Source organism: Ceratotherium simum, chromosome 2, assembly GCF_057802395.1.
Source record: "Ceratotherium simum simum isolate JZ-2026a chromosome 2, ASM5780239v1, whole genome shotgun sequence".
NCBI lineage: Eukaryota > Metazoa > Chordata > Mammalia > Perissodactyla > Rhinocerotidae > Ceratotherium > Ceratotherium simum.
The window spans coordinates 74,523,297-74,548,415 of NC_141901.1; the positions used below are offsets into that span (position 1 = coordinate 74,523,297).

Here is a 25,119-nt window from a genome sequence, read left to right on the forward strand (position 1 = left end):
TTTAATTGGACCATTGACCTCTAAGAGAATGTACATGGGGTGGTGATAACCCCTAGCATGTAGTAGCATCACATTTACCTAAACCAGAGGTGAGCACACTATGGCTCGTAGGCCACCTCTGTCCCATTGCTCGTTTTTGTAAATGAAGTCTTATTGTAATGCAGCTATAGCCACTGGTTTACCCGTTGTCTATGGACGCTTTCGTTGAATAGTTGTGACAGAGACCCCATGGCCTGCAAATCTTGAAATATTTACTATCTGGCCCTTTATGAAAAAGTTTCCATAGACAAGGAGGTTGGTGAGGTACGTGGAGAAGTGGAGGAGGAGGGAGGAGAACTCCCTTCATCCTCACACAGTCCAGCTGCCTCAGGCATGTCCCCACTGCACCTCTCATTTTCCTATTATACACTTGCTCCATTTCTTTCCTCACAAACATGAACACACAATTACTTTCTTATCTGACAGAATAAATTCCTTTGAGACTGGGCCAATTGGCTAAATTTCTGCAGAAAAGGGATACCTATGTTAGGAGAGCGGTTGTGTGTTAGAAAAGTAGAAGAGTGCTGAGCAAAGTGTCCATGGTGAGCATCTCTGCATAACCCAATTAAGGGTTATTCATTTTCATCTTCACTTATCTTTATTTTATAATTATTTTATTGTAAAAGATACTTGTTTAATTAAATATATATATATTAGGGAATATATTTAAAATGTTAAAAGCCCTTCAGTAACAAAAGTACCCAGGAATCCTACTAAGAGAAAAATGCTTGAGATATTCTTTGTTTTACAGTTTTGCTTTCACTTGTGCCGTGTGTTTTCTGGTTTATTGCGTGCCGAGGACACTTCAGCCAACTGGGAGAGATATATCAAGAACAGGGGCCAGGAATGTCTTCCAAGATGAGATGACAAAGGAAAGCTGGTGGAATGTGCTTCCTACGTTTTGACTGTTGAGTCTCTGTGAGTGACTCACCCTGCAACAAACACCCATATTCATGCTCTAAACAGCTAGTACAGCATGCCTCTGCTATTTATAAAAATACCACCAATTACTTTACTTTCAATTTCAGTTTTATCACACCATTTGTGGCAGAATGACTAACTTCCTCAGTCTGTTTTAGCTTTTATAAAGGAGGGACAGAGGTCGAAGAAGCAAGTGAGCAAGGGCTGAGAGGCAACTCAGAACTGTCTTAGACTCAGGGTGCGGAGCAGGTACGTACATCTTCTTTTGCATGCAACTTTATCTTGGACTCAACTCTTGATTTCTGACAGCTGAGGAATGGGCAGGAAGGGCAGATTGCCTATTGTCTGGCCTGCAGGATTCTGTGACCGGGTTCAGTTCTGGGGAAGCTTGGCTTCTCCATTTGGACCAGTAGCAGCTGCAAAGGGACAGCCAGGCACACCGTGTCCCCCTGAATGTGCTGCCTCCTGAACCTCAGCTCAGGGCAGCAGCAAGTGGAGTGGAAAGAGCCCCCGTGGGAGCATGCCTGCCTAGTTCTGCTGTACCCTGTGGCTGACATTAGAATTCACAGATCAAGACTGTCATTGTCAAGGAGCTTACAGGCAATTATAATCTAAAGAGAGAGTTTCTCTTTAAGCTTTCTCTTAGTCACACTTAAGAAAGCTTCAGAGTGAGAGCTCTGTAAATCTCTGTGTAGGAATAAATTTAGTCCCCGGATCGCGGATCTTTATTAGTTAAAAATAACTATCTAGTCAAAACTCTCTCTCTGGCCATCTTCTCCTCTCTCTCTCATTCTCTCTCTCACTATCCTATCTTTCTGGTGTTTGTGGTTTGTTTTTCATAGAAACATCAGAGTCACCTGTAGGATTTGTTTTACATGTAGGATCATGGGTTTACCAATCCCTCAGATGATTCTTACGTAGATCAAATTTTGAAAACCAGTCCTGAACAGGATCAAACAGCTGCACTTTCTTATTTCAAGTTAAAAGTTCTGTGGCTCATTCACAGCTAAGAAACCACAGACCTGGTTTTTATAAAGTTGTTTGCAGTTGTTACTGTCACATCTTATTACAGCTTCCTTTCATCTTCACCCTAAAGAGGGGACTTATAATTCCAGTAGTAATGATAAAGCTGCTGTTACAGGCTCATGTTTTACTTCCATGTTCTTTGCTCCCCACACTGAAGGATCAGACAAAAGGAGATGTTGCAGGAGCTGTGTGCTTGACTTGATTACTCTTTTGCTCTGATAAAAAATGTATTTGTAGACGTTGTTTCTTAGTAAGGTAAAGTTTGCAGATTGTGTTGAAATGCATAACTCAAAGGACCAATTTGCTCAATGCAATTATTGTAGATTAATCTCCATCTAATTCAAGAAATATATAGTGAACTCCTATTTTGTGTTGTGTGGTATGCTAAGATATAAGCTTACAGTATCTAATTTTATTATCAAAACATCTTCCAGGCTGCACCTACCATTTTACTCACATTATCATTATAGATATCTAAAAAACTTAGGCTTAACTAGGTGAGACTTCTTTTTTAGTCCACACAAGTAGTACCTGATAGAGCTGGTATTTTTGACAATATTAGACGCACCTTGAATATTTGACATATAAATATAAAAGAGTATTTGGGACATTTGAATATAATATTATATTTGTATATTCTGATTATGAAAAACATAAATATTATAGAAAACCATTTTAATATAGTGGCAATAAAAATATGCCAGGAATCTTATGGAATAATTGTACTTTTAATATTTATTTGTGTTTTTTTTTTTTTGCTGAGGAAGACTCGCCCTGTGCTTACATCATTGCTAATCTTCTTTTTTTTTCGCTTGTGGAAGATCAGTGCGGAGCTAACATCTGTGCCAATCTTCCTCTATTTTTTGTATGTGGGACACTGCCATAGCATGGCTCGTGGGTAATGTAGGTCTGTGCCCAAGATCCAAACCAGTGAACCTGGGCTGCCGAAGTGAAGCCTGGGGAACTTTAACCACTCTGCCACAGGGCCAGCCCCTTAATACTTAATTTATTTTTTTGGTGCAAAAGATCGTCTCTGAGCTAACATCTATGCCAATCTTCCTCTACTCTGCATATGGGACACCACCACAGCATGGCCTGACCAGCAATGTGTAGGTCCGCACCTGGGATCTGAACCCATGAACCCCAGGCCACTGAAGCAGAGTGTTTGAACCCAACCATTACGCCACCTGGCCGGCCCCAATACTTAATTTTTTAAATTAAACTTTACCTTGAAAAATAACTACAAGAAAATCTCATGTAATTTTCACCTAGATTCACCCACTGTTGACATTTTGCTAGATTTGCTTTATCTCTCTTAATATATGTATTTAGAGAGAAATATTCCTTATATAATATACCATGAGATTTGCATTTTTATTCTTATTCTCATTCGTGGGAGTAAGTTGCAGAAAATCTGACCATTCTCAGCTAAATACCTCAGCCTGTATCTCTAAGATTCAAGATATTCTCCTGCCTTCCTTTTTTGAAAGGGAGGCTGCATTCTTGAGATTGACCTCATTCCCACTCAGCTGCTCCTTCTTCCACTTATCACTCCTATTCCCAGCACTCTTCTAGTCTTGCAGATAAAAGATGAGCTCGTAGGGTCATACTAAATCTTTAGAGAGCACATTTTGGTATATGATGGTCACTAGAAAGCTACTATAGGTTATTGGTAAAGGACCTTATAGGATAACTAATGTTTTTGAGGAAGATTATTCTGCCAAGTAAGTGGTTGCAGTAGCATGGGCTGGACAAATAGATTATTCAGATTTGGGTTTTTTTTTTGTTTGCTTTTTTTATTGTGGTAAAACATATGTAACAAAATTTACCATTTCAATTATTTTTAAGAGTACAGTTCTCTGTCACTGAGTACGTTCATATTGTTCTGCAACCATCACAACTATCCATGAATAGATATTTTCATCTTCTTGAATGGAAACTTAGTACCCATTAAATAAAATTCCCCTTTCCTTCTCTTCCAAGCCCATGGAAAATACTAATCGACTTTCTGACTATGCATTTGAGTATTTAGGTACCTCACGTAAGTAGAATCATACAATATTTGTCCTTTTGTGTCTGGCTTATTTCACTTAGCATAACATCCTCAAGGTTCATCAATGTTGTAACATGTATCAGAATTTAATTCTTTTTACAGCTGAATAATATTCCATTGTATGTATGTACCGCTTTTCTTTATCCATTTGTCCCTCAATGCACAATCGGGTTGTTTTCACCTTTTGGCTACTGTGAACAGTGCTGCTATTAACATTGGTGTACAAATATCTATTTGGGTCCCTGCTTTTAGTTCTTTTACATATATACCCTGAAGTGGAATTGCTGGATCAAATGGTAATTCTATGTTCAGTTTTTTGGTAAAGCACCATAGTGTTTTCCACAGTGGCCGCACCATTTTACATTCACACCAGCAATTCACAAGAGTTCCCATTTCTCTAAATCCTGGCCAAGACTTATTGTCTGTTTGTTTGTTTTTGATACCAGCCACCCTAATGAGTGTGAAATGGTACCCCATTGTGGTTTTGACTTGCATTGTCCTAATGATTAGTGATGTTGGGCATTTTTTCATGTGCCTATTGGCCACTTGTATAACTTCTTTGAAGAAATATGAGTCCTTTGCCCATTTTTGAATCAAATTGTTTTCATTGTTGTTATTGAGTTATAGGAATTCTTTATGTATTCTAGATATTAATCTCTCATCAGATATGTGATATGCAAATATTTTCCCCTATTCTGTGGGTTGCCTTTTTATTCTGTTGATGGTGTCCTTTGATGCACACAGGTTATTAGTTTGGATGAAGTCCAATTTATTCATTTTTTAATATTTTGCCCATGCTTGTGGTGTCATATCCAAGAAATCATTGCCAAATCCAATGTCATGAACATTTTCCCCTTTGTTTTCTTTGAAGAGTTTTTATATTTTTAGCTTTTATGTTTGAGTCTTTGATCTATTTTGAGGTAATTTTGGTATATGGTGTTAAAGTAGTGGCCCAAGATTATTCTTTTGCGTGTGAATATCCAGTTTTCCCTGCACCATTTTTTGAAAAGACTGTGCTGTTCCCTGCAAATGGTCTTGAAACCCTTGTTGAAATCATTTGACCACATATGGGGAAGTTTATTTCTGGACTCTTCATTCTATTCTATTGGTCTGTATGTCTGTCTTTATGCTGTTACCACAAGGGTTTGATTACTGTAGCTTTGTAGTCAGTTTTGCAATCAGGAAATGTCATAGCTCCAACTTTGTTTTTCTTTTTCAAGATTGTTTGTTTATTCAGGATTCCTTGAGATTCCATATGAATTTAAGGATGAGATATTTTTCCATTTCTACGAAAAAAACTGTTGGGATTTTGATAGGGATTGCATTGAATCTGTAGATAACTTGCTGGTATTTGTATCTTATTGTTGAGTCTTTCAATTAATGAATTGCGGGGAGTCTTTCCATTTATTTCTTCTTTCTTTCTTTCTTTCTTTCTTTTTTTTTTTTTGTGAGGAAGACTAGCCCAGAGCTAACATTCAATGCCAATCCTCCTCTTTTTTGCTGAGGAAGATTGGCCCTGGGCTAACATCTATACCCATCTTCCTCTACTTTATATGGGACGCTGCCACAGCATGGCTTCACAAGCGGTGTGTAGGTGTGTGCCCGGGATCCGAACCTGCGACTCCTGGGCCACCAAAGCGGAGCATGCACACTTAACTGCTGCGCCACTAGGCTGGCCCTGTATTTATTATTTCTTTAATTTCTTTCAGCAATGTTTTATAGTTTCATTGTATAAGTCTTTCACCTTCTTGGTTAACTTTATTCCTACGTATTTTATTCTTTTTCATAGTGTTGTAAATAAAACTGTTTCCTTAAATTCTTTTCATTTCTTTCATTGTTAATGTGTTAAAAAACCCTGATTTTTGTGTGTTTATTTTGTATCCTGCAACATTGCTGGATTCATTTATTAGTTCTAATAGTGTATTTGTGGAATCTTTATGGTTTCTATATGTATGATCACGTCACCTATAAACAGAGATAATTTATCTCTTCTTTTCCAATTTAGTTGTCTTTTATTTCTTTATCTTTTCTAGTTGGTCTGGTCAGAACCTCTAATATTATGTTGAATAAACTTGGCAAATACAGGCATAGTTGTTTTGTTCCTAGTCTGAGAGAAAAAGCTTTCAGTTTTTTACATCGAGTATGATGTTAGCTGTGAGTTTTTCATATATGGCCTTTATTATACTGAGGTATTTCCTTTTATTCCTAATTTGTTGAGTGTGTCTATAAAGAAACAGGATTGAATTTTGTCAAATGCTTTTTCTGCATTAATTGAGATGACCATGTCTTTTTTTCCCCCTTTATTTGCTTAATGTGGTGTTTTACAGTGATTGATTTTGTACGTGAAAACATCATTGCATTCGAGGAATAAATACCAGTTGGTCACGTTGTATAATTCTTTTAAAATGCTGCTGATATTGATTTGCTGATATTTTATTGAGGATTTTTGTGTCAATATTCACAGGGAATATTGTTTTGTGATTTTCCAATCTTGTAGTGTCTTCATATGGCTTTGATATCAGGGTAGTGCTGTTTTCATAGAATAAGTAAGAAAATGTTCCCTCCTCTTCAATTTTTTGGAAGAGTTGGCAAGAATTGGTGTTAGTTCTTTAAGTGTTTAGTAGAATTCAACAGTGAAGCCATTTGGTTTAGGGCTTTTCTTTCTTGGGAAGTTTTTTGATTGCTAATTCAATCTCCCTGCTGCTTATAAATTTATTCTGATTTTCTATTTCTTCATGATTCAGTCTTGGTAGATTTTGCGTTTCTAGAAATTTATGCAATGCGTCTAGGTTATCCAATTTTTTGGTATACATTGTTCATAGTACTCTCTTATAATTCTTTTTATTTCTATAGACTCTATAGTACTGTCCCAAATTGGATATCTGTTTTTAGTAATCTGAGTGTTCCCTTTTTTCCCCCTAGTTGATCTAGCTCAAGGTTTGTCAATTTTGTTGATCTTTTCCAAGAACCAAATCTTCGTTATGTTTTTTTCTCTACTGGTTTTCTAGTATTTATTTTCTTTATTTCTGCTCTAATTTTTTCATTTCTTTCCTCCTGCTAGTCCTGGATTGTTTCTTTTGCTAGTCCCTCAAGGCATAAAGTTAGGTTGTTGATTTAAAATCTTTTTTCTTTTTTTTTGTAAACATTTGCAGTTATAATTTTCTACCTTAGTACTACTTTTGCTACATATTATAAGTTTTGTTATATGGTCTTTTCATTTTCATTTTTTCCCAAGTATTATTTAATATTATAATTTTTCCTTTGACCCTTTGATTGTTTAAGAGTCTGTTACTTAGTTTCCACATATATGTGAATTTTCCAGCTTTAATTCTGATAATGATTTCTATTTTCATTCCATTTTGATCAGAAAAGATACTTTATATGATTTCCATCTTTTAAAATTCATTAAGACTTGTTTTGTGGCCTAATATATGATCCATCCTTGAAAATGTTCTATGTGTACCTTAGAAAATCATGTATTCTATTTTTGTTGGATGGAGTGTTCTGTATATGTCTATTAAGTCCAAATGATCTATAGTGTTGTTCAAGTCCTCTATTCTGTATTGATCTTCTTTCTGGTTGTTCTACCCATTGTTGAAAATAGGAAATTGTAGTCTCCTGCTTTTATTGTTGAGTGGTCTATTTCTTTCAATTCTGTCAATGTTTTTGTCACATATTTTGCTGCTCTGATATTTGGTGTATATGTGTTTAGAATTGTTCTATCTTTTCGGTAATTTGACCTTTTTATCAATATAAAATGTCCTTGTTTTGTCTCTTGTAACAGTGTTTGATATAAATTCTTTTATGTCTAATATAAGTATAACTACATCAGCTCTCTTTTCTTTACTATTTTCATGGGATTTATTTTCACATTCTTTCAATTTCACCTGTGTGTGCCCTTAGATCTAAATGAGTTTCTGGCTGACAACATATTGTTGGACCATGTTTTTTTCAAAAAATCCGTTCTACCAATCTATGTCTTTTGATTGAGGAGTTTAATCCACTTAAATTTTACTGGGGGAGTTTAATCCATTTTGATTGGATGAGTTTAACCTATTTACATTTGAAGTAGTTACTGATAGGGAAGAACTTATTTTTGCCATTTTGTTATTTATTTATTATACGTCTTACTGCTTTTTTGTCCCTCATTTTCTCCATTTCTGCCTTCCTTTGTGTTTAGATGATCTTTTGTAGTGACACATTTTGATTCCTTTCACATTTACTTTTGTGTATATTCTGCACGTGTTTTCTTTGTGTATACCAAGACATTACATGTGACACACTTATGTTATAACATCTATTTTGAATAGATACCAACTTAACTTCAATTGCATTCAAAAACTCTGTTCCTTTCTGCTCTGCCAACCCCCCTCCACTTTATGTTATTGATATAAAAAGTTACATCTTTATATATTGTGTATCCACTAACATGGATTTATAATATTTTAAGCATTTGTCTCTTAAATACTGTAGAAAATAAAAGTGGAGTTATAACCCCAAATTGCAATAATACTGTTTTTATATTTAGCCATGTATTTCCTTTTCTCAGAGATCTTTAAATCTTCATATGGTTTCCAGTTATTGTCTAACATCCTTTGATTTCAACCTGAAGGACTCCCTGTAGCATTTCTTGTAGGGCAGATCTAGTAGTAATGAAACCTTTAGCTTCTGTTTACCTGGCAATGTTTTAATTTCTACCTCATTTTAGAAGGGAGTTTTTGTTGAATGTAGTATTTTTGATTGATAGTTTTTCTTCTTTCAGCACTTTAAAAATATCATTCCACTGCCTTATGACCTCCAAGGTTTTGCTGAGAAATTGGCTGATAATCTTATTGCATGTGATAATTTGCTTCTGTCTCATTGCTTTCAGATTCTCTCTTTGTCTTTTAACAGTTTGATTATAATATGTCTCAGTGTGGGTCTCTATGGATTTATCCTACTTAGACCTTGTTGAGCTTCTTGCATTTGTCAATTCATGTCTTTCATCATATTGGAGATTTTTGGGCCATTATTTCTTCAAATAATCTCTCTGCCTCCCTCTCCCTCTTCTCCTCCCGGGACTCCCATAATGTGTATATCAGTCTGATGGTGGGATCCCATAAATGTCTTAGGCTATGTTCAATTTTCTTTATTCTGGGCCATATTTTCCTGATTCTTTGTATTCCTCATGATTTTGTTGTTGTTTTTGAAAAGTGGGCACTTACAAAAACAGTCACCTTTCTCAATCTTTGCCTACTGGCTTTGTTCCAAGGAAGCCCTTCACTAATTATCTGGGCTTTGGTTTGGGGTCTTGGAATTAACCTAAGGAGAAACCTTAAGGTCTTTTATGTATTTTCTGAGTATACGTCTTCTCTGGGCCTGTGTGTAGCTTTTTCAATTTTCCCATATACATACTGCATTTAAATGTCTTAATTTCCCAAAGAGTCTTTCTCTGGGACCTTCAATGGTCTATTTTTTGTCTTCACTCTGAAAAGGAAAAATTCTGTTTCTCTTCTCCTCTCCTTTCCACTCTGTTCTTAATAATTATGCTCACCAACATGTGTGGGCACACTAAATAGTTTTCCCAAACTAAAAACTTCTGACAATAACTGCCTGGAGTTAGTCCATACCCCACAGGTTAAGGGCTTACTTCCACAAATCTGCCCCACTTCAGATGCTGATCACAAGTGCAGTTTGTCACCCGTGCTTCTGACTAACTGGCTATAAATTAGAGGTCCCACAATATCTTCCTCAAATTCAGTAATTTGATAGAATGGATTTTATTTGACAGAATGGATTGCAGAAGTCAGGAAGAAGGTTTACTAGTTTACTGGTTTATTTAAAAAAAGCATACAATTCAGGAATGGCAAGATGAAAGAGACACATAGAATTAAGTATCAGAGAAGGAGTGTGGAGGCCTCCATGCCCTCTCCAGGAGTGCCCTCCTCTGATCACCTCCACATGTTTAGCAATGCAGAAGCTCTCTGAACCCCTTCAGTTAAGGTTTCTTATGGAGGCTTCATTAAATAGGCATGATTGTTTAAATCATTGGCCATTGGTGATTGACTTGACCTCTAGCCCCTTTCCCCTCCCCAGAGGTTTGGGGGTGAGGCCCAAAGTTCCAAATCTCTAATTAATTGATTGGTTCCCTTAGCAATCAGCCTTTATTCTATGAGTATCTATGGACTTCAAAAAATCATCTCATTAACATAAATTCAGGTGTGATTAAAAGGGGCTTGTTATAAATAACCAGACTCTTCTTTTACTTTCATCTGTCTGTAGCTATTTCAGGAACTGAGGACAAAAGACCAAATATTATAACAAGAGATGCTGCCATCACTATCATTACTTTGGAAATTACAGGGGTTTTAGGAGCTGTGTGCCAGCAATGGGGATGTAGATCAAATGTATATTTTTTATTGTAAATCACATCAAACACCCATAATGACGTGCTTCAGGTGTCTGCAGGTTAGTCTCCCTGCAGCTTTCCCAAGCAATGCCCGCTGCTTCTCCCTGACTGAAATGTAAATTAGTTGAAACAGAGACCGGTCCTTCAAGCAGCATCTGACAACTTAGAACATTATGAATAAAGTCTGCTCTGCCCATCCAGTTTGAAGGAGGGAATTGAGAACAGGGCTGCTGCTATAAATGGCCTGTTTTATGTCTTCACTCATAATCTCTTACACCAGGCTTCTGTGGGTCAGTCTGAAGTTTTCCTGAGCAATGCCCACTGCTTCTTTCCACCTGAGATTTAAGTTATGCCACAACTTCTCCCTCCCCCCATTCCTGTTTGTAATCCGTGTGAAGTGGAACAAAGATGAAGAGGTAGCCCCAGACAGATTAGAACATTGCAAATAACTTCTGTGCTGTTCCCTCTGGATCAAGGGAGGGAATTGGGAACTAGATTGCCACCTCCTCCAGACAAAAACTGCAATACACAGGGGAGTGGATGGGACAAGGACAAGCAAAAACACCACAGAATTTTCAACCATTTTGAATGTGGCTTTTTCTCAATGAGGTGTTTGCTTGGCTGCTTTAGATCTTTGACTTTTTTTGCAGAGCTACCACAAGGTTATTTTAGCCAATTTTGGGGTTGTTTTTTGATGTCTCTGTGGGGACACAAGGGCTTAGAGCTTCCTACTCTGCGTTTTTTCTCAGTTGTCTACGTTTTTAATCCTGGCTTTATGACTTATTCACTTAGCCTTAATGAAACTCATTTCTCTCATTTACAAAGTAGACATAATAATTTCTTGTAAGTATCAACGTAGCTGGTATGTAAGGTATGTATCATAGGGCTTGGTATATTATAGTCCCTCAGCACATAATAACAATTACTTGAGGTATTTGTTCAAGTAATTGAACAACTACTTGAAGTAAAACATTATTATTATTGAAGTAAAACTTTTGAGAATGATAATACCCTATGTTTCATCACCAATATCATCAGAGATTTAAGGGGATGATGGAAGAAGCCCTTTGCATTATGGTAATTCTAGGTTATATTTTGTCTCAGAGAAAGTATAGAAGTCTCACCCAGTTCTAAGTTGATGGGTGCTTTGTGTAACTCTGAGTCAGAGAATGACTTTGTAATCTTATTTCTCCTGGGATGCTCTTCTAGGTTGGTGGGTTGCCATGGCATCTGGACCTGACGTGATGGCTCCCATTTGTCTGGTGGAAAACAACAATGAGAAGCTGTCAGTGAACCAGAAAGCTATAGAGATTCTTGACAAAATTTCTCAACCAGTGGTGGTGGTGGCCATTGTAGGGCTGTATCGTACAGGCAAATCCTATTTGATGAACCGTCTTGCAGGCCAGAATGATGGTGAGTGTTGTACTGGGTCAGAAGCCAATTGCTAGTTATATCTCCCCTTCTTAATGTTCTTCCCTTGTCCCATGAAGGGGGAACCAATCTCCTCTCAATAAACCAAACTTCTAATTCCAATTGTCACCTCCAAATTTCTACCTTACTGTAATTTGTTACCACAGTCTTTGTTTTACTCCCGTTAAGGAAACTGTCCTACTAATGCTCAGATTACTACCTTCCTTTACCTGTGTAAGCCCTTGACTCTTGCAATTGTGTATCTTCTCTCTCACAGCATATTTTGCTTTCTCTGTGGAATATTCCCATGAACATATAAAGATGTTTGACTATCTACCATCTTAAAAATCCTTTGTGGAGTTCACATCCCACTGTGGCTAACAATCCCCCACCCCCTTTTTCTTACCACTTTACCCAGGAAAAATATGTCCATTTCCTTTTTCCACTTCCCATGTCTCTCTTCAGTTTAGTTTTATCTGGCTTTGAACCTCACTGTTCTTTCAAAATGTTCTTGTTATGGTTATCAATCACCTTCATTTTGTCTGATTCATGGATGCCTCTTTGTCTTCATCTTGAGCCCTTGCTTGGCATGACTCTAACAGTTAATATCCCCTCCTCTCTGAAATAGATGACACACAAAGTAAGACATTCTTGAGGACATAGAGAAAGCACCCTCTTTTATGCTGGGGTGCTTATATTCTGACAAGTCGGACTTTGTAGCCTCTTGGCTGCTTAGATCATCTGCTGTCACTGTATGTTGCTTTCTCCTGTTCCCTTGCAGGTTTCCCTCTGGGCTCTACTGTGCAGTCTGAAACCAAGGGTATCTGGATGTGGTGTGTGCCTCACCCCTTTAAGCCTGACTGTACCCTGGTCCTTCTGGATACTGAGGGCCTAGGGGATGTGGAAAAGGTAAGGCAGAGAGTTACAGATAAATCTTTTATTCTGAATTTTCTCCTTATCTCTTCATGATACTTTGTAATTTAACTGCTGGAATCTGTTTATGAAATCTAGAAGTCCAGCTATAGTAAATGAGGCAAACTTTGGTTTTTTCGAATCTCACTTCTAGGTAAGATACCATGGTATATGGAGTAAAATTTTCTGTTATTTCTTGGCAGTAGGTGAATGATTTGATTCAGTTTAAGAAGTAATTAGTGAATAACTGATTCTTGGGTCTCTGGATTAGTACTGCAGGTATTAATGACCAAAGTAAAGGTCTTCCCCTCAAAGAGTCTTTAGTCTGATGGATAAAGAGCCTATAGAGCATTATGGAAGGCTTTGAGACACCTCTGAATGCACTGGTTCTAGAAAAGCATGTGTTTGTCTTACAACAAACATTTAAAGATGGATTTTTGGTATTTTAGCTTTCTACTAATGGGTGAAATGAATGATCTCTCCTATTTTGCCTTACTTTGAGACTTATCTGGAAATAGTATCTAAATTTCTACAGGTCTCCATTTCTACTTAAAGAAAAATTAGAAGCTCTGTGTTTATTTTTAAAGCCATATATCAAACAAGGATATAATCTTGTTGTCTAAATAATTTGTTTGTCATAAGTACCACTCCTTCTCATTCTAATTGATTACTTTTAAAAAATTGGGGTTTGGGGAAATAAATTAATGAATAGGATTTTTTCCGCCAAACTGTCATATAGAGTTTTCTAGGCATAAATCTCAACTTTTACATTTGTTCTAGGGAACAGCTTTAGACACTCTTTGTAGGAGAAATAATTTCTGGATTTTACTATTATGTAGACAATGCTGTAGTTTATACAAACAAAGTAGCCTGGCCTTTAAGGCTCTTTATCAGGCTGCACTAGAGCTCACCCTCCTGCCTTAACTTCTGCATAGACCCTCTGCTCCAGTCAAATCAAATAACTCTATTTTTATTTCAAAGACCTCTGTATTCTCCCATCACTAATTTTGCTTCTTTGGGTTTTTCTATATGTGGGGTCACCTTCCTTTCTTCAAGTCCACATTTTACCAATTCTTTAACACTCAGCTCAAGGTTTTGAGGAAGCCTTCGTATCACGCACTTTTTCTCCAACTTTCATAGCTCTACTCTTCCTTGGTAGACTTCTAAATTTTAATTTAATATTATATCTATAGATTCCACTGCTTATATAAATTGCGAATACCTAAGTTGTTTGTAGATATTGTCATCTTTGCTGCATTCATTATTGTGGATATTTGTCACCACTTTGAAATGGTCAGCTTGAAAGTAATAATTGTCATTTTAAACTTTGCTTTTTAAAACTCTATGAACAGTGAGAAACATTCAGTAGCTTCCTATAAGCATTTATTGAATTTAATTGGCTATAATTTGAATCCCCAGTTACGTCAACTATAATACATTTTGTATGGCCTATGACCAACAAATATATGTAGAGCGAATAAGTAACACCCACCATTGAATGCCTAATTGCACATCAGATACTATACTAGCTTTTATATATGTTATTGTATCTCATCCAATTGAGGAAAAAGAAAGCCTTATGAAGATTAGAATCCTTTTATATATGGAAAAATCACAATCACAAAAAAGTCTTTGTACTTGTCAAAGCTGGTGTCTGTATTTATGTCTGTTTTCAAGTTTATTTCTTTGCATCGTGAGTAGGTTAGATGTGTTATCTTACAAAGCAAATTGCCAGTTATTTTACCCTCAAATGAATGTATTCAGAAATAGCTAAAAGAATTGCAATTCAGGATGTGCATTCCATGGCAAACCATAGGCCCATCTGGCAAACAAAAGAAAGGCCTTACTCTTAAGAGAAAAAGGGAGAGTAGGGAGGGGCTATTCTAAGCAAAAGCCCATTGGGAGAAAGTAACAGTTCAAGATGGCAATGGCTTCCCATTGGCTGAGCTGTGGCGTTTCTCATTGATTGGGCAGTTGCTAGCTGGTAAGAGAAATCTTCCTTCAGCAGTAAGGTAGTTGTACTTCCTGAGAGAGATAGAAGCCTATGTCTCTTCCTGTTTGGAGTAATTGATGATGCATGATAGGGTGTAAAATTTCACCCTACAAGCCTTCCTGACTTTAATTTGGTTGAAGTTTCTCTTATTCATTTCATAGATGAAATAACAAGTGAAAGACTGATGGAATAAGTGTCTGAATGAATTTTTAGAGGGTAAACCCCTAAACCTTTTGCTCAAATGTGCTTTCTAGGGCGACCCTAAGAATGACTCGTGGATCTTTGCCCTGGCCGTGCTTCTGTGTAGCAGCTTTGTCTACAACAGCATGAGCACCATCAACCACCAGGCCCTGGAGCAGCTGCAGTATCCTTCCAGGAACTAACCACCCAGTTTCATTGAGTTTATGGGAATGGAGATGGAGTCAGTTTCTTTTTCCCTGTCAATTAGTTGTCTTTGGTGGAGCAGAAGGGACCCAGGGCAAAAGAGAGTATTTATAATAATTTTTTATTAGAGAAATGTGGGAATTGTGGATACTCCTTAGCCATTTCCTAGTTATGTGACAGAACTCACAGAACTTATAAGGACAAAGTCCTCCCCTGGGTCAGATGAAATAGAAGATTCCACAGAGTTTGTGAGTTTCTTTCCAGACTTTATCTGGACTGTACGGGATTTCACCCTGGAGCTGAAGTTAAATGGTCGCCATATCACAGAAGATGAGTACCTGGAGAATGCCTTGAAGCTGATTCAAGGTGTCAGAGCATGGCCTGGGTAGTGGATAGTCCAATAGAGGGTGGGATCTAGTAAACACTGTCTGTCATCTTTGGGGTTGCATTTGTATTTAGACTAGATCAAAATCTGTAGAAATAGTGACTGGAAGGTGGGCTGAAAAACTCTAGAGACAGGTGTTTAAGTTCACTTTAGAAAAGTAGAGCCTAAAGTAGAGTAAGATGATTCAAAACCAATTTGTTCTGTACACAATTTGTAACTTAGCAGCCAGATTACAATGGGTGCTAAAACTTTCTAAAGGCCAGATACTTATGTTCCCTAACTTGGCTTCTGCTTTTCTGTGTTGAGGAAAACAACAGACCAGGTAGTTGTTAGACATGAAATTACAATGAAATGCTTATCCAAAGAAAAAATATCTTTCACACAGATATTATCCTTCTGAAATAGGGATATAATTTCTAATGCTTGCATGGATATATCATTTGCAAAAAATGACTTTGTGTTCTAAATAAACCTGAATAATATGTGTCTTTTCAATCTACATTTTTGCAATATCTCTGATAATTATTAGAACTAGAGAATTATAGAATTATTAGAATTATTATTATTTCCATATACTAGCTTTCTCTTACACACATTTTTCCCTTTCTCTACACATTTACCCATGCTATCATTTCAAAATAATAAATTATTTTAAGGGTTAAGTGAATGGGTGTGTATCTGATGAAATCTTGAGAGAAATATCAATTCTGATATATTCAGTCTTGCTTTCATGTTTCTATTTATGTTTTCTCAAAACATTTATGGAGAATTTTAGTAGGCAGAAGATCAACACTGTCAAAGAAAATATAGTTCTTTATCTTAAAGAGTTTATGGTGTAGTGGTGACATCTTAAAATTACATTTTAGTTACATTTACTCTTCAAAGATTTTTGCTAAAAAATAGCTAATACTATACACATTATTTTTAGCATCAAAGTAGTTTTCCTTAATTAATCAGGGCGTCATTCCTAATATCATCCATTATTCCTTGTTTGTGGCTGTTCTTTTTGGTCCCACAGCTCAATTTGTACACGGGATCGAGTAGACCAAAAAGTTACATTTGACCTTTCATTCTTATAGCCATTCATTCAGTAAACATCTAATAGACAATTACTTTACCATGTTCAGGTCTGGGGAAATTAGTTGTAGGTTCTTTTATTTGCGTCATATGTCTGCCCAATGTCTCTCCAGAGTTGCATAAGTTTGATGTGCAAAGAAGTATTGAATGTCTATGTTAAAGGAATTGTAAGCATAGAAGATGGCCAAGATAAAAAAAAATCCCTGTGATAAAAATCTTTAGCTGCCTTGCCCCAAGACTGTTCCCACTGTAATCCCTGTTTTTTTTTTTTTTTTTTTTTGCTTGAGGACAATTGTCCCTGAGCTAATATCTGTGCCAATCTTCCTCTACTTTGCATGTGGGACACCGTCATAACATGGCTTGATGAGTGGTGTGTAGGTCTGCACCTGGGATCTGAACCTGTGGGCTGCCGAAGGGGAGTATGTGAACTTAACCACTACAGCACCGGGCAGGCCCCAGTAATCTCTGTTTTTTCTATGCTACAGGCAAGAATCCCAAAGTCCAAGCATCCAATCTACCCAGAGAGTGCATCAGGCATTTCTTTCCAAAACGCAAGTGCTTTGTCTTTGACCGGCCAACAAATGACAAAGTACTCCTAGCCAATATTGATAATGTGTTAGAAAACCAACTGGATCCTAAATTCCAGGAACAAACAAACAATTTCTGTTGCTACATCTTCACTTCTGCAAGGACCAAGACTCTGAGAGAGGGAATCACGGTCACAGGGAAACGTGAGTCTCCTTTTCACATTTGTGTGGGGCCTAATTTATGTAGAATATATTATATGATGTTTTTTCTAGCATTTTTATTTGATTCTATATAGAATTATGCGTACACAAATGTTCATACTTCATGAAGAAGTTTGTATACTTTATAAATATCACACTTTTTGGAATTTACAAATTCCTGTCCAGAATTAAAAACTTTATCGGTTATACCTGTAGCTTCCACATTTCTGAAAAAATACTCTACTGATAATAAAATCACTAACTAAGTATAAATACAGAAAATAATATTTTCTCAGGGAAGTCCTTTGTAATTTGCAAGGAGAATACAAAAGAGATTTTGGGAGTTTAGTACAGTTCAAGAATAAATATTAGACCATAAATCCCTGAAAATCCATTGGAAGCTGCAGAATTAGGAATAAATATAATCTGATTTACCCTGCATCATCTGTCTACCTATGTAATCTATTTTACTTTCAATTTTTTAAGTGGGAAATTGGGTTTTCCATAGCTCACGGTAAATATTTAAGTTTTTTAGCCCTGTGGCCAGGAGAACTGTAAAAATGAAGAGTCAGTAGGAAAAAAAGGTGATGCTAATAGAAGGAGATAGGTTGTGTGTGTGTGTGTGTGTGTGTGTGTGTGTGTGTGTGATTTAGAAGTGTCTCAGAATCTTGGACCTGTTGAGTGATAACTTGATATTTATCCCCTAAATTTCCTGGCTTATTCAGGGCTGAGCACTCTGGTGGTGACCTACGTGGATAGCATCAATAGTGGAGCAGTGCCTTGTCTGGAGAACGCAGTGAGAACTCTGGCCCAGCTTGAGAACTCAGCGGCCGTGCAGAAGGCAGCTGACCACTACAGTGAGCAGATGGCCCAGCAAGTGAACTTGCCCACAGACACGCTCCAAGAGTTGCTGGACCTGCACGCAGCCTGTGAGAGAGATGCCATTGCAGTTTTCATGGAGCACTCCTTCAAGGATGAAAACCAGGTGTTCCAGAAGAACCTCGTGGTAATTTGTCTCAGTATTTACACTTTGTGACTGTCCCCCTTGAAGAATCAAGCCTAGAAGTGCCTTTATTGACCCCATGGCTCATCTCTCACTCAAGGATAAAGTAGTCTGGATTCTTAGGAGGGATAGAATTTTAGAGGACTAGATTTCCTTTTTTTTCCTCCCAAACCTCAGGCACTTTATCTAAAAAGCTCTCTGATGAAAAGAAGTAAAATCAGTACAGATTGCTTCCTGAAGTGAATACTTCTATGGATTCCAAGCCTGGTCAGAATACCCAAAAGTCATTCCTGAGGTGGTCGCTTTTTCTTAGAACACACTCCAATTCCTGGGAACTAAAATTTCTCTTATCAGACCATCAATCCAAGCCATTTTCGACTTATTTTTCTCCTTGCTGTATCAATGTATCACTGAAGTTAGAATCACTGAGGGCTACAGCTGCAGGGACCACAGAGATTAGGTAATGCAACGCCAGCATTTCCTATGCAGGACTTGAGACCCAGGGAGGTTAAGAAGCTTTCCCATAGTCTTGCAGAGAGTTTTCAGGGTTGTAAGTAAAGCAAGTCTTGTGATTCTTGTTTTGTCCCATGTCCTTCTTCAACACAATGTTTTTCTCATGAGGACCACAGTCAGACCAATTCCTCTTCCAGATTCTTTGGAATTTTATCTCCTCTGTTCCTTTCTTCTGGTGACATCCCTCTACATTTCCCTTGCAGGAAATCATAAAGAATAAGAAGGAGGGTTTCTTGAGGCGGAATGAAGAGGCATCTGTTAAATACTGCCAGGCTAAACTTGATGAGCTTTCAAAGGCCCTAATGGAAAGCATTTCAACAGGAATATTCTCTGTTCCTGGGGGACACAAGCTCTACACGGAAACAAAAGAAAGCATTGAACAGGACTATCAGCAAGTGCCCAGGAAAGGAGTGAAGGTGAGGAAGAAGGGGAGCATGGGGAACCTGCAGAATAGAGTCAAGAGGGTCTCCTGACAATCGAGCACAGCACCAGTTGTGGGTAATAAGAGAGCATGGGGATATTGTGACAGCTTAGCTTTTAAGGTCCGCTATTTGCTATTTATTCCCGAGGAGAGCAGAAATGTCCATTCCCCAAAAATGAGTATGGATTTCTGTAATCTACAAGGGACAGAACAGAAATTATTAATCTCTTTACCAAACAACATGACATTCAATGTACCAAGTGCTGATGATTTACAAGTTAAAGTCAGATCAAACGTGAGATAAAGTCAAATACATAGACAATTGCATACAGAGTGATAACACTTATGAACCTGCTTTCGATGCAAATAATCCATAACCAATCTATAAATCAAATTTGGGGTGAGTTTATTATGAGCCAAATTTGAGGACCACATAGCCTGGGGCCTTCCTTCCCCAAAGAAGGAAGAGACCCCAAAATGTGGAGCGTACAGAGTGGTTATATGTTGTCAAAGAGCGTGCATCACATATGAGTGGAATGTCTCTTTTTACAACAGTCACGAGATTGTCTAGCCTGCCTAGCAGGTGCAGCAATTCACACAGCAATAGATGAACACAGCAGGTAGCAGGTCTGTGGTCTCTACCTGGGTGGTCACAGCAAGTCAGCAATCAAACATTAGCCTGGACAGAGAGATGCTTATCCTTAAGGAAATGCTGGTGTGGGGGAAGTTGCAGCCTTATCTTAAGGGCATTTGTTCTTGTCTTTGGGACAGGGTAAATGCTTAAAGCAGATATATACAACACATGTTCAAAGGCCACCTCAGGCCCTTTTTGGAAAAACAAGGTCAGGCTGAATTAGTTTTACACCAAATGGCTTCCTCATATACTCCAATATATCCTATTGCTTGCCATTTATTTATCACTGCAAAAATGTGCTACATTGGTAGTGGTAACACATAATAATAAAAATAATAGTGCTACTAATATATATTGAACTATTATTGCCTATAGGCATAATGTTAATCTCTTTCCCTAGACTCTTTAATTTAAGCCTTGTAATAGCATTAAGGAGCATCTACATTTATTGTCAACATTTTATAGATCTGAATTTAGGGACACAGACAGGTTAAAATAACTTGCCTAAAGTAACAGCCAGCAAGTGGCAAAGGAGGGCAGCAGCACAGACTAAAAGAAACATTTTTCAGGGCCAGCCCAGTGGCGCAGCGGTTAAGTGCACGCACTCTACTTTGGTGGCCCAGAGTTCACAGGTTCTGATCCTGGACGCACACCGACTCACCACTTGTCAAGCCATGCTGTGGCAGCATCCCATATAAAGTAGAGGAAGATGGGCATGGATGTTAGCCTAGGAGCCAATCTTCCTCAGCAAAAAAGAGGAGGATTGGCATCGAATGTTAGCACAGGGCTGATCTTCCTCACACACACACACACAAAAAGCAACATTTCTCATTGGGAGGACAAAAGTCACCCATTCATTCAAAAGTCACCCTTCTCATCAGGAAGGTAAAGATATAAAAGCACCAGAGACTGTGGGTTTGTAGAACTGAACATAGTTCTGACCAGCTGGAACCTAGAGTGGGTAGAAGGAAGCAACACTGGGAGAGAGACTGGAGAGAGTCAGGAAGCAGGAAATATGGAGAATCTGGTCACTCTGGTCACTTGGACTCTGTTGGGGGAGCCACTGTGGAATTTTAAGCATGAAGCAAAAATGACATGAATGTACCTGTTTTTTCAGCACTGATCTCCCCAGTGGAAATCTAAATTCTTTTCCTTTTCTTGGTTCCTCAGGGGAACGAGGTCCTCCAGAGCTTCCTGCAGTCGCAGGTGGCAATAGAGAACTCGATCCTGCAGGCAGATAAAGCCCTCACTGAAGGAGAGAAGGCTGCAGCAGGTACGGGGCAGGGCTCGGCTCACAATGGGGCCAGTGGATTCCTGTGGTGTCCTTTGACAGGTGTGAGAGCAAAACCTTCCTGAAACAGGGAGCTTCCTCTCCTTCTGTGGAACAAACTGCTAAATCTGAAAACAATAAGGAGAGTTGTGGTTGTATATCAGCTAGACAGGGCATTTCTCATCACATTCTCAAATGTGGTTTTGATGGTGTGGATATGGGGAAATTCAGAGATTTCCCACCTCCCTTTTCAAATTTGGTTTTGTCTCTGAGCTCAGAAGGGCAGATGTCAGTCCTCACTTAATTTTCTTCCTTTTCTAAAACTTTCCCGGGGCAGTGGAGCGGGCCAAGAAGGAGGCAGCTGAGAAGGAACAGGAGCTGCTAAGACAGAAACTACAGGAGCAGGAGCAGCAGATGGAGGCGCAAAAGAGGAGTCTCCAGGAAAACATAGTCCAACTGAGAGCGAAGCTGGAGAGGGAAAGAGAAAACTTACTGAGAGAACAAAAGATGATGTTGGAACATAAACTGAAGGTAAGTCGGGCCGTGGCCTCAGTAGTGCTCGATGATCATCGCGATCAGGAAGGGATGGGTGCAGGTCACAGCAAGACGTGGAAGGAAGCATCATTGCCATTTACCACTTGTGATTTATAAAAACCCTGAATCCTTCTCTTTTTTTTTTTAAAGAAGCCTTTGAATGCTACATTTTACATAGACTCTAGAGAGTTCCGGATGAGTATAGACTCTCCAAGCCCTTGAAGAATATGAATGTGGTTTGAGCTGCTGTTTTGGGGGATTTTAAAATAATCTCATGAGGCCTGATTAAACAGATATTCCAACCACGAGTATTTAATATGAGCAGCAACTGGTTTGCTTTACCAAGACCACTGCCCATTATCAGGAACCCTACTACCCACCAAAGACCCTTAGGTAGATCTATGCTGACATAAAACTGCTATCAGAAATGTTCATACTTAAAACACAGGGAAGTGACAGCTTCTAAACTTGCTGCATTGTCTCCAGGTGTAGATAGTCTACCCACTTTATCATATGGCATAGGAGGAATTCTCTCAGTATCCATCTGAACATGTTTATACAGATTTCTGGAACAGCTTGAAGTTCCCATTATTTCTACAATTTGGGTGACCGTACCATCCTAAGTGGGAGTAAGAACTACTGCAATCAGATGTCGACTGGCATTTTTTGACTAGAACATGTTACATTTGTCCTCATGTCAGGCTTAGTATCCTAGCAAGACCCTAATGGTATATGAATGTTATTAAGGCTGTAAAGTATGCTTCCTCTCAATGCTGTAGTCCAAGCCAGGAGAATTCCTTGTTTCAAAATCCTCCTTTCATGATTGAGTAAGAATAATTTTAAAAGTAAAAGGAAGATAGTTTGACAAGGTTCTTGAATATAAAACATAATGTTGAAAAAATGGAGATTTTACATCTTTTTTCATTTTTGCTTTTTAGGTCCAAGAGAGTCTGCTTAATGAACAATTTAGAAAGAAAGCTGAAGAGATGAATGCAGAGATAAATCACCTGAAAAATCTGACTGATAGTACTAAAAATGATGAAACCCCCTGGATTGCACGAACCTTGGACAAACTTGGTGATGAAATCACTTCAATATTGTCTGCTCCTGCCAAACTTCTTGGTAGTGCTGTGAAAGGCTTGGGCTCACTATTGAAGAAGTAGCTCTCTTTTTAAAGAAATTATACAGTGTGGATATATGCTCTGGCCTATTTTTGGTTGTGTGCTTTTCGCTTTTATTCAGCAAATTTTAAACATAAAAAGTAGCTACTAGAGGATATCAATGCACAGCCTACATTAGATAGAATAAATGCACATACACATTGATATAGCTGGTTCACTTTTAAGAAATGTACATGTGCAAAATACTGCCTCAATGGACCTATAGTATATACATTGAGCCAGTGCTTTTAACGGCAAAAGTTGGTAACTACGTAAATATCCATTTATATAAATTGGTAATATGTATACTGGAATACTATGTAGCTAGTAAAATAAATTGAGTGGAGCTTTATTTGTATGAATATAAAACAATCTTGAAAATATATTGTAAATTGAAAAAATGAGCTGGAAAACAATGTGTATAATGTGTTCACCATAAAAAATATAATTATTATGTGCAACAATACATATGAATGCATAGAATATCTCTGGAAAGATTCATTAGGAGCTGGTAACATTGGTTTCTTCTGGATAGAACTGGGTGGGATTAAGGGTAGAAGAAATGCCTGCTTTTCATTATATACTCGTGTTAAGAAAGCTTGTATTACTATTTCATAAATAAATAACAAAGAAAATGTAAAGTATAATGCTAATAATGATAATAATAAAAGGAATGTGAAATTGACTATTAGATGGTGAAACTGCCCTTTGCTTCTAGAAATGACATCAGTCTGATCAATGAGGAATCTAAGACTAAGATCAGAGCACAAGAAAGCAGAAAATTTGCATCCTAATCTTGTTTTCCTTTTGGCCTTGGTTTTTAATCACTTATATTTACTTCAAAACTAAGATATAAACCCTGTTGCCCTTTCAAATATCAGCTAAAATAGCCTCTACTTCCTACCTTTGAATTGCACTGTTATGGTGTTAGAAGTAAATTACCAAACATAAGAATATGCATTGATAAGAGGAATCTCCTCATCCTTAAAAGCGCAGTGGTGGCCTCTCTGCTGTAGGCAAGAGTGGAAGGGACAATGTGCCATTGCAGAACTAGACAACCTGATAGTATTGGGAGCGATAAGCTCTGACCCACGTAGGCCAGGTGTTGGCACTTAAATTTCAGAAGCCCAGTACATACAATGATAGTAATGAGCATCATAGCTTGTCTTAGTCAGTTCAGGCTGCTGTAACAAATTACCATAGACTGGGTGGCTTAGACAGCAAGTGTTTATTTCTCCCAGTTCTGGAGACGGTAAGTCCAAGGTTAGTGTGCCAGCATTGTTGGGTTCTTGGTAAGGGTCCTCTTTCTGCTTCACAGATGGCTTATTTCTCTTCACATGGTGGAAAGAGTAGGGAGAGAGTTCTCCCAACTCTTTGTTATAAGGGCACTAATCTGATTCATAAGGCCCCCATTCTCGTTACCTAATTACCAGTCAAAGCTCTGCCTCTAAATACGACCACATTGGGACACTAGGGGTTAGAGTTTCATCAAATGAATTGGGGGGGAACACATTCAGTCTATAACATGGTTGGAGTGACAGCTAGCTGGTCTGGATCAGTAAGAATTCTGAAGATAATGAGTAGAACAGGACATCTCTAGAGTCAAAAGAAATGGGAGAAAGCAATCAAATGGAGTCAAGGATGTTTATCAGGATGCTGAGAGGTAGCCCTGATAAAATGTCACAATCCTTACCCTTGATCTGAGCCAATTTCAGACCATGAACCTATCAGCTGGAGGGGAGGCAAGATCCCAATGCATAGGACCCTGGAACTCTGGGACAAGGATAAATGATAATGATTTTCACAGTCTTCCCCCTAGAGGACCTCTGGCCATTTACTTGATACCTTTGTACTGAGGAATGGGAATGCCCAAACATTTCAAGGACTTGTGCAATCAGAATCCAAGTTGGCATTGATACTAGACACGGGAAAGTCATCTCAGTCTCCCTGTCAAAGCAGGGGCCCACGGCATCCAGGTAATCAATGCAATCCTGGCCCCCGTGCAACTAATTGGGGTCTAGTATTTGTTTTCAACTAGAAGTACAGTTCATCTGAGGAGAGGGACAATTACACGTTTTTCTGTACATCTCCTCAGAGCATGTTTAGGCAAAGAATGTATTAAATTAGCATCTGCTGGAAAAACAAAATTTGACACATGTGTGATTGTTTTTAATTGCCAGAATTCCATGAATACTCCAATGATCTGAGGTAATAGATAATTTTGGATTTTTGGCACTAGATTAAGGTTCTGTAAGGTGATTTAAAGGC

General features: G+C 38.0%; 1 protein-coding gene across 1 annotated transcript; it reads left to right on the forward strand.

Annotated features, from left to right (window-relative positions):
• The first annotated feature begins 1,081 nt into the window (after nt 1–1,081).
• GBP6 (guanylate binding protein family member 6) lies at nt 1,082–23,536 on the forward strand. The gene is made up of 11 exons (XM_087447929.1): nt 1,082–1,209; nt 11,637–11,840; nt 12,619–12,746; nt 14,997–15,106; nt 15,296–15,492; nt 17,074–17,319; nt 18,042–18,322; nt 19,036–19,248; nt 21,058–21,160; nt 21,495–21,688; nt 22,630–23,536. The coding sequence occupies exons 2-11, from the start codon at nt 11,651–11,653 to the stop codon at nt 22,852–22,854; spliced, it is 1,887 nt and encodes a 628-aa protein (XP_087304055.1). The 5' UTR covers nt 1,082–1,209; nt 11,637–11,650; the 3' UTR covers nt 22,855–23,536.
• Nucleotides 23,537–25,119: the final 1,583 nt, after the last annotated feature.

Excerpts from the sequence above, each read along its gene's own strand:
- GBP6 (XM_087447929.1), top strand. The coding sequence starts at position 11,651 with ATGGCATCTGGACCTGACGTGATGGCTCCCATTTGTCTGGTGGAAAAC. Across the intron at positions 12,747-14,996 it reads GCCTAGGGGATGTGGAAAAG|GGCGACCCTAAGAATGACTC; the intron begins GTAAGGCAGAGA and ends TGTGCTTTCTAG. Across the intron at positions 21,689-22,629 it reads TGTTGGAACATAAACTGAAG|GTCCAAGAGAGTCTGCTTAA; the intron begins GTAAGTCGGGCC and ends TTTGCTTTTTAG.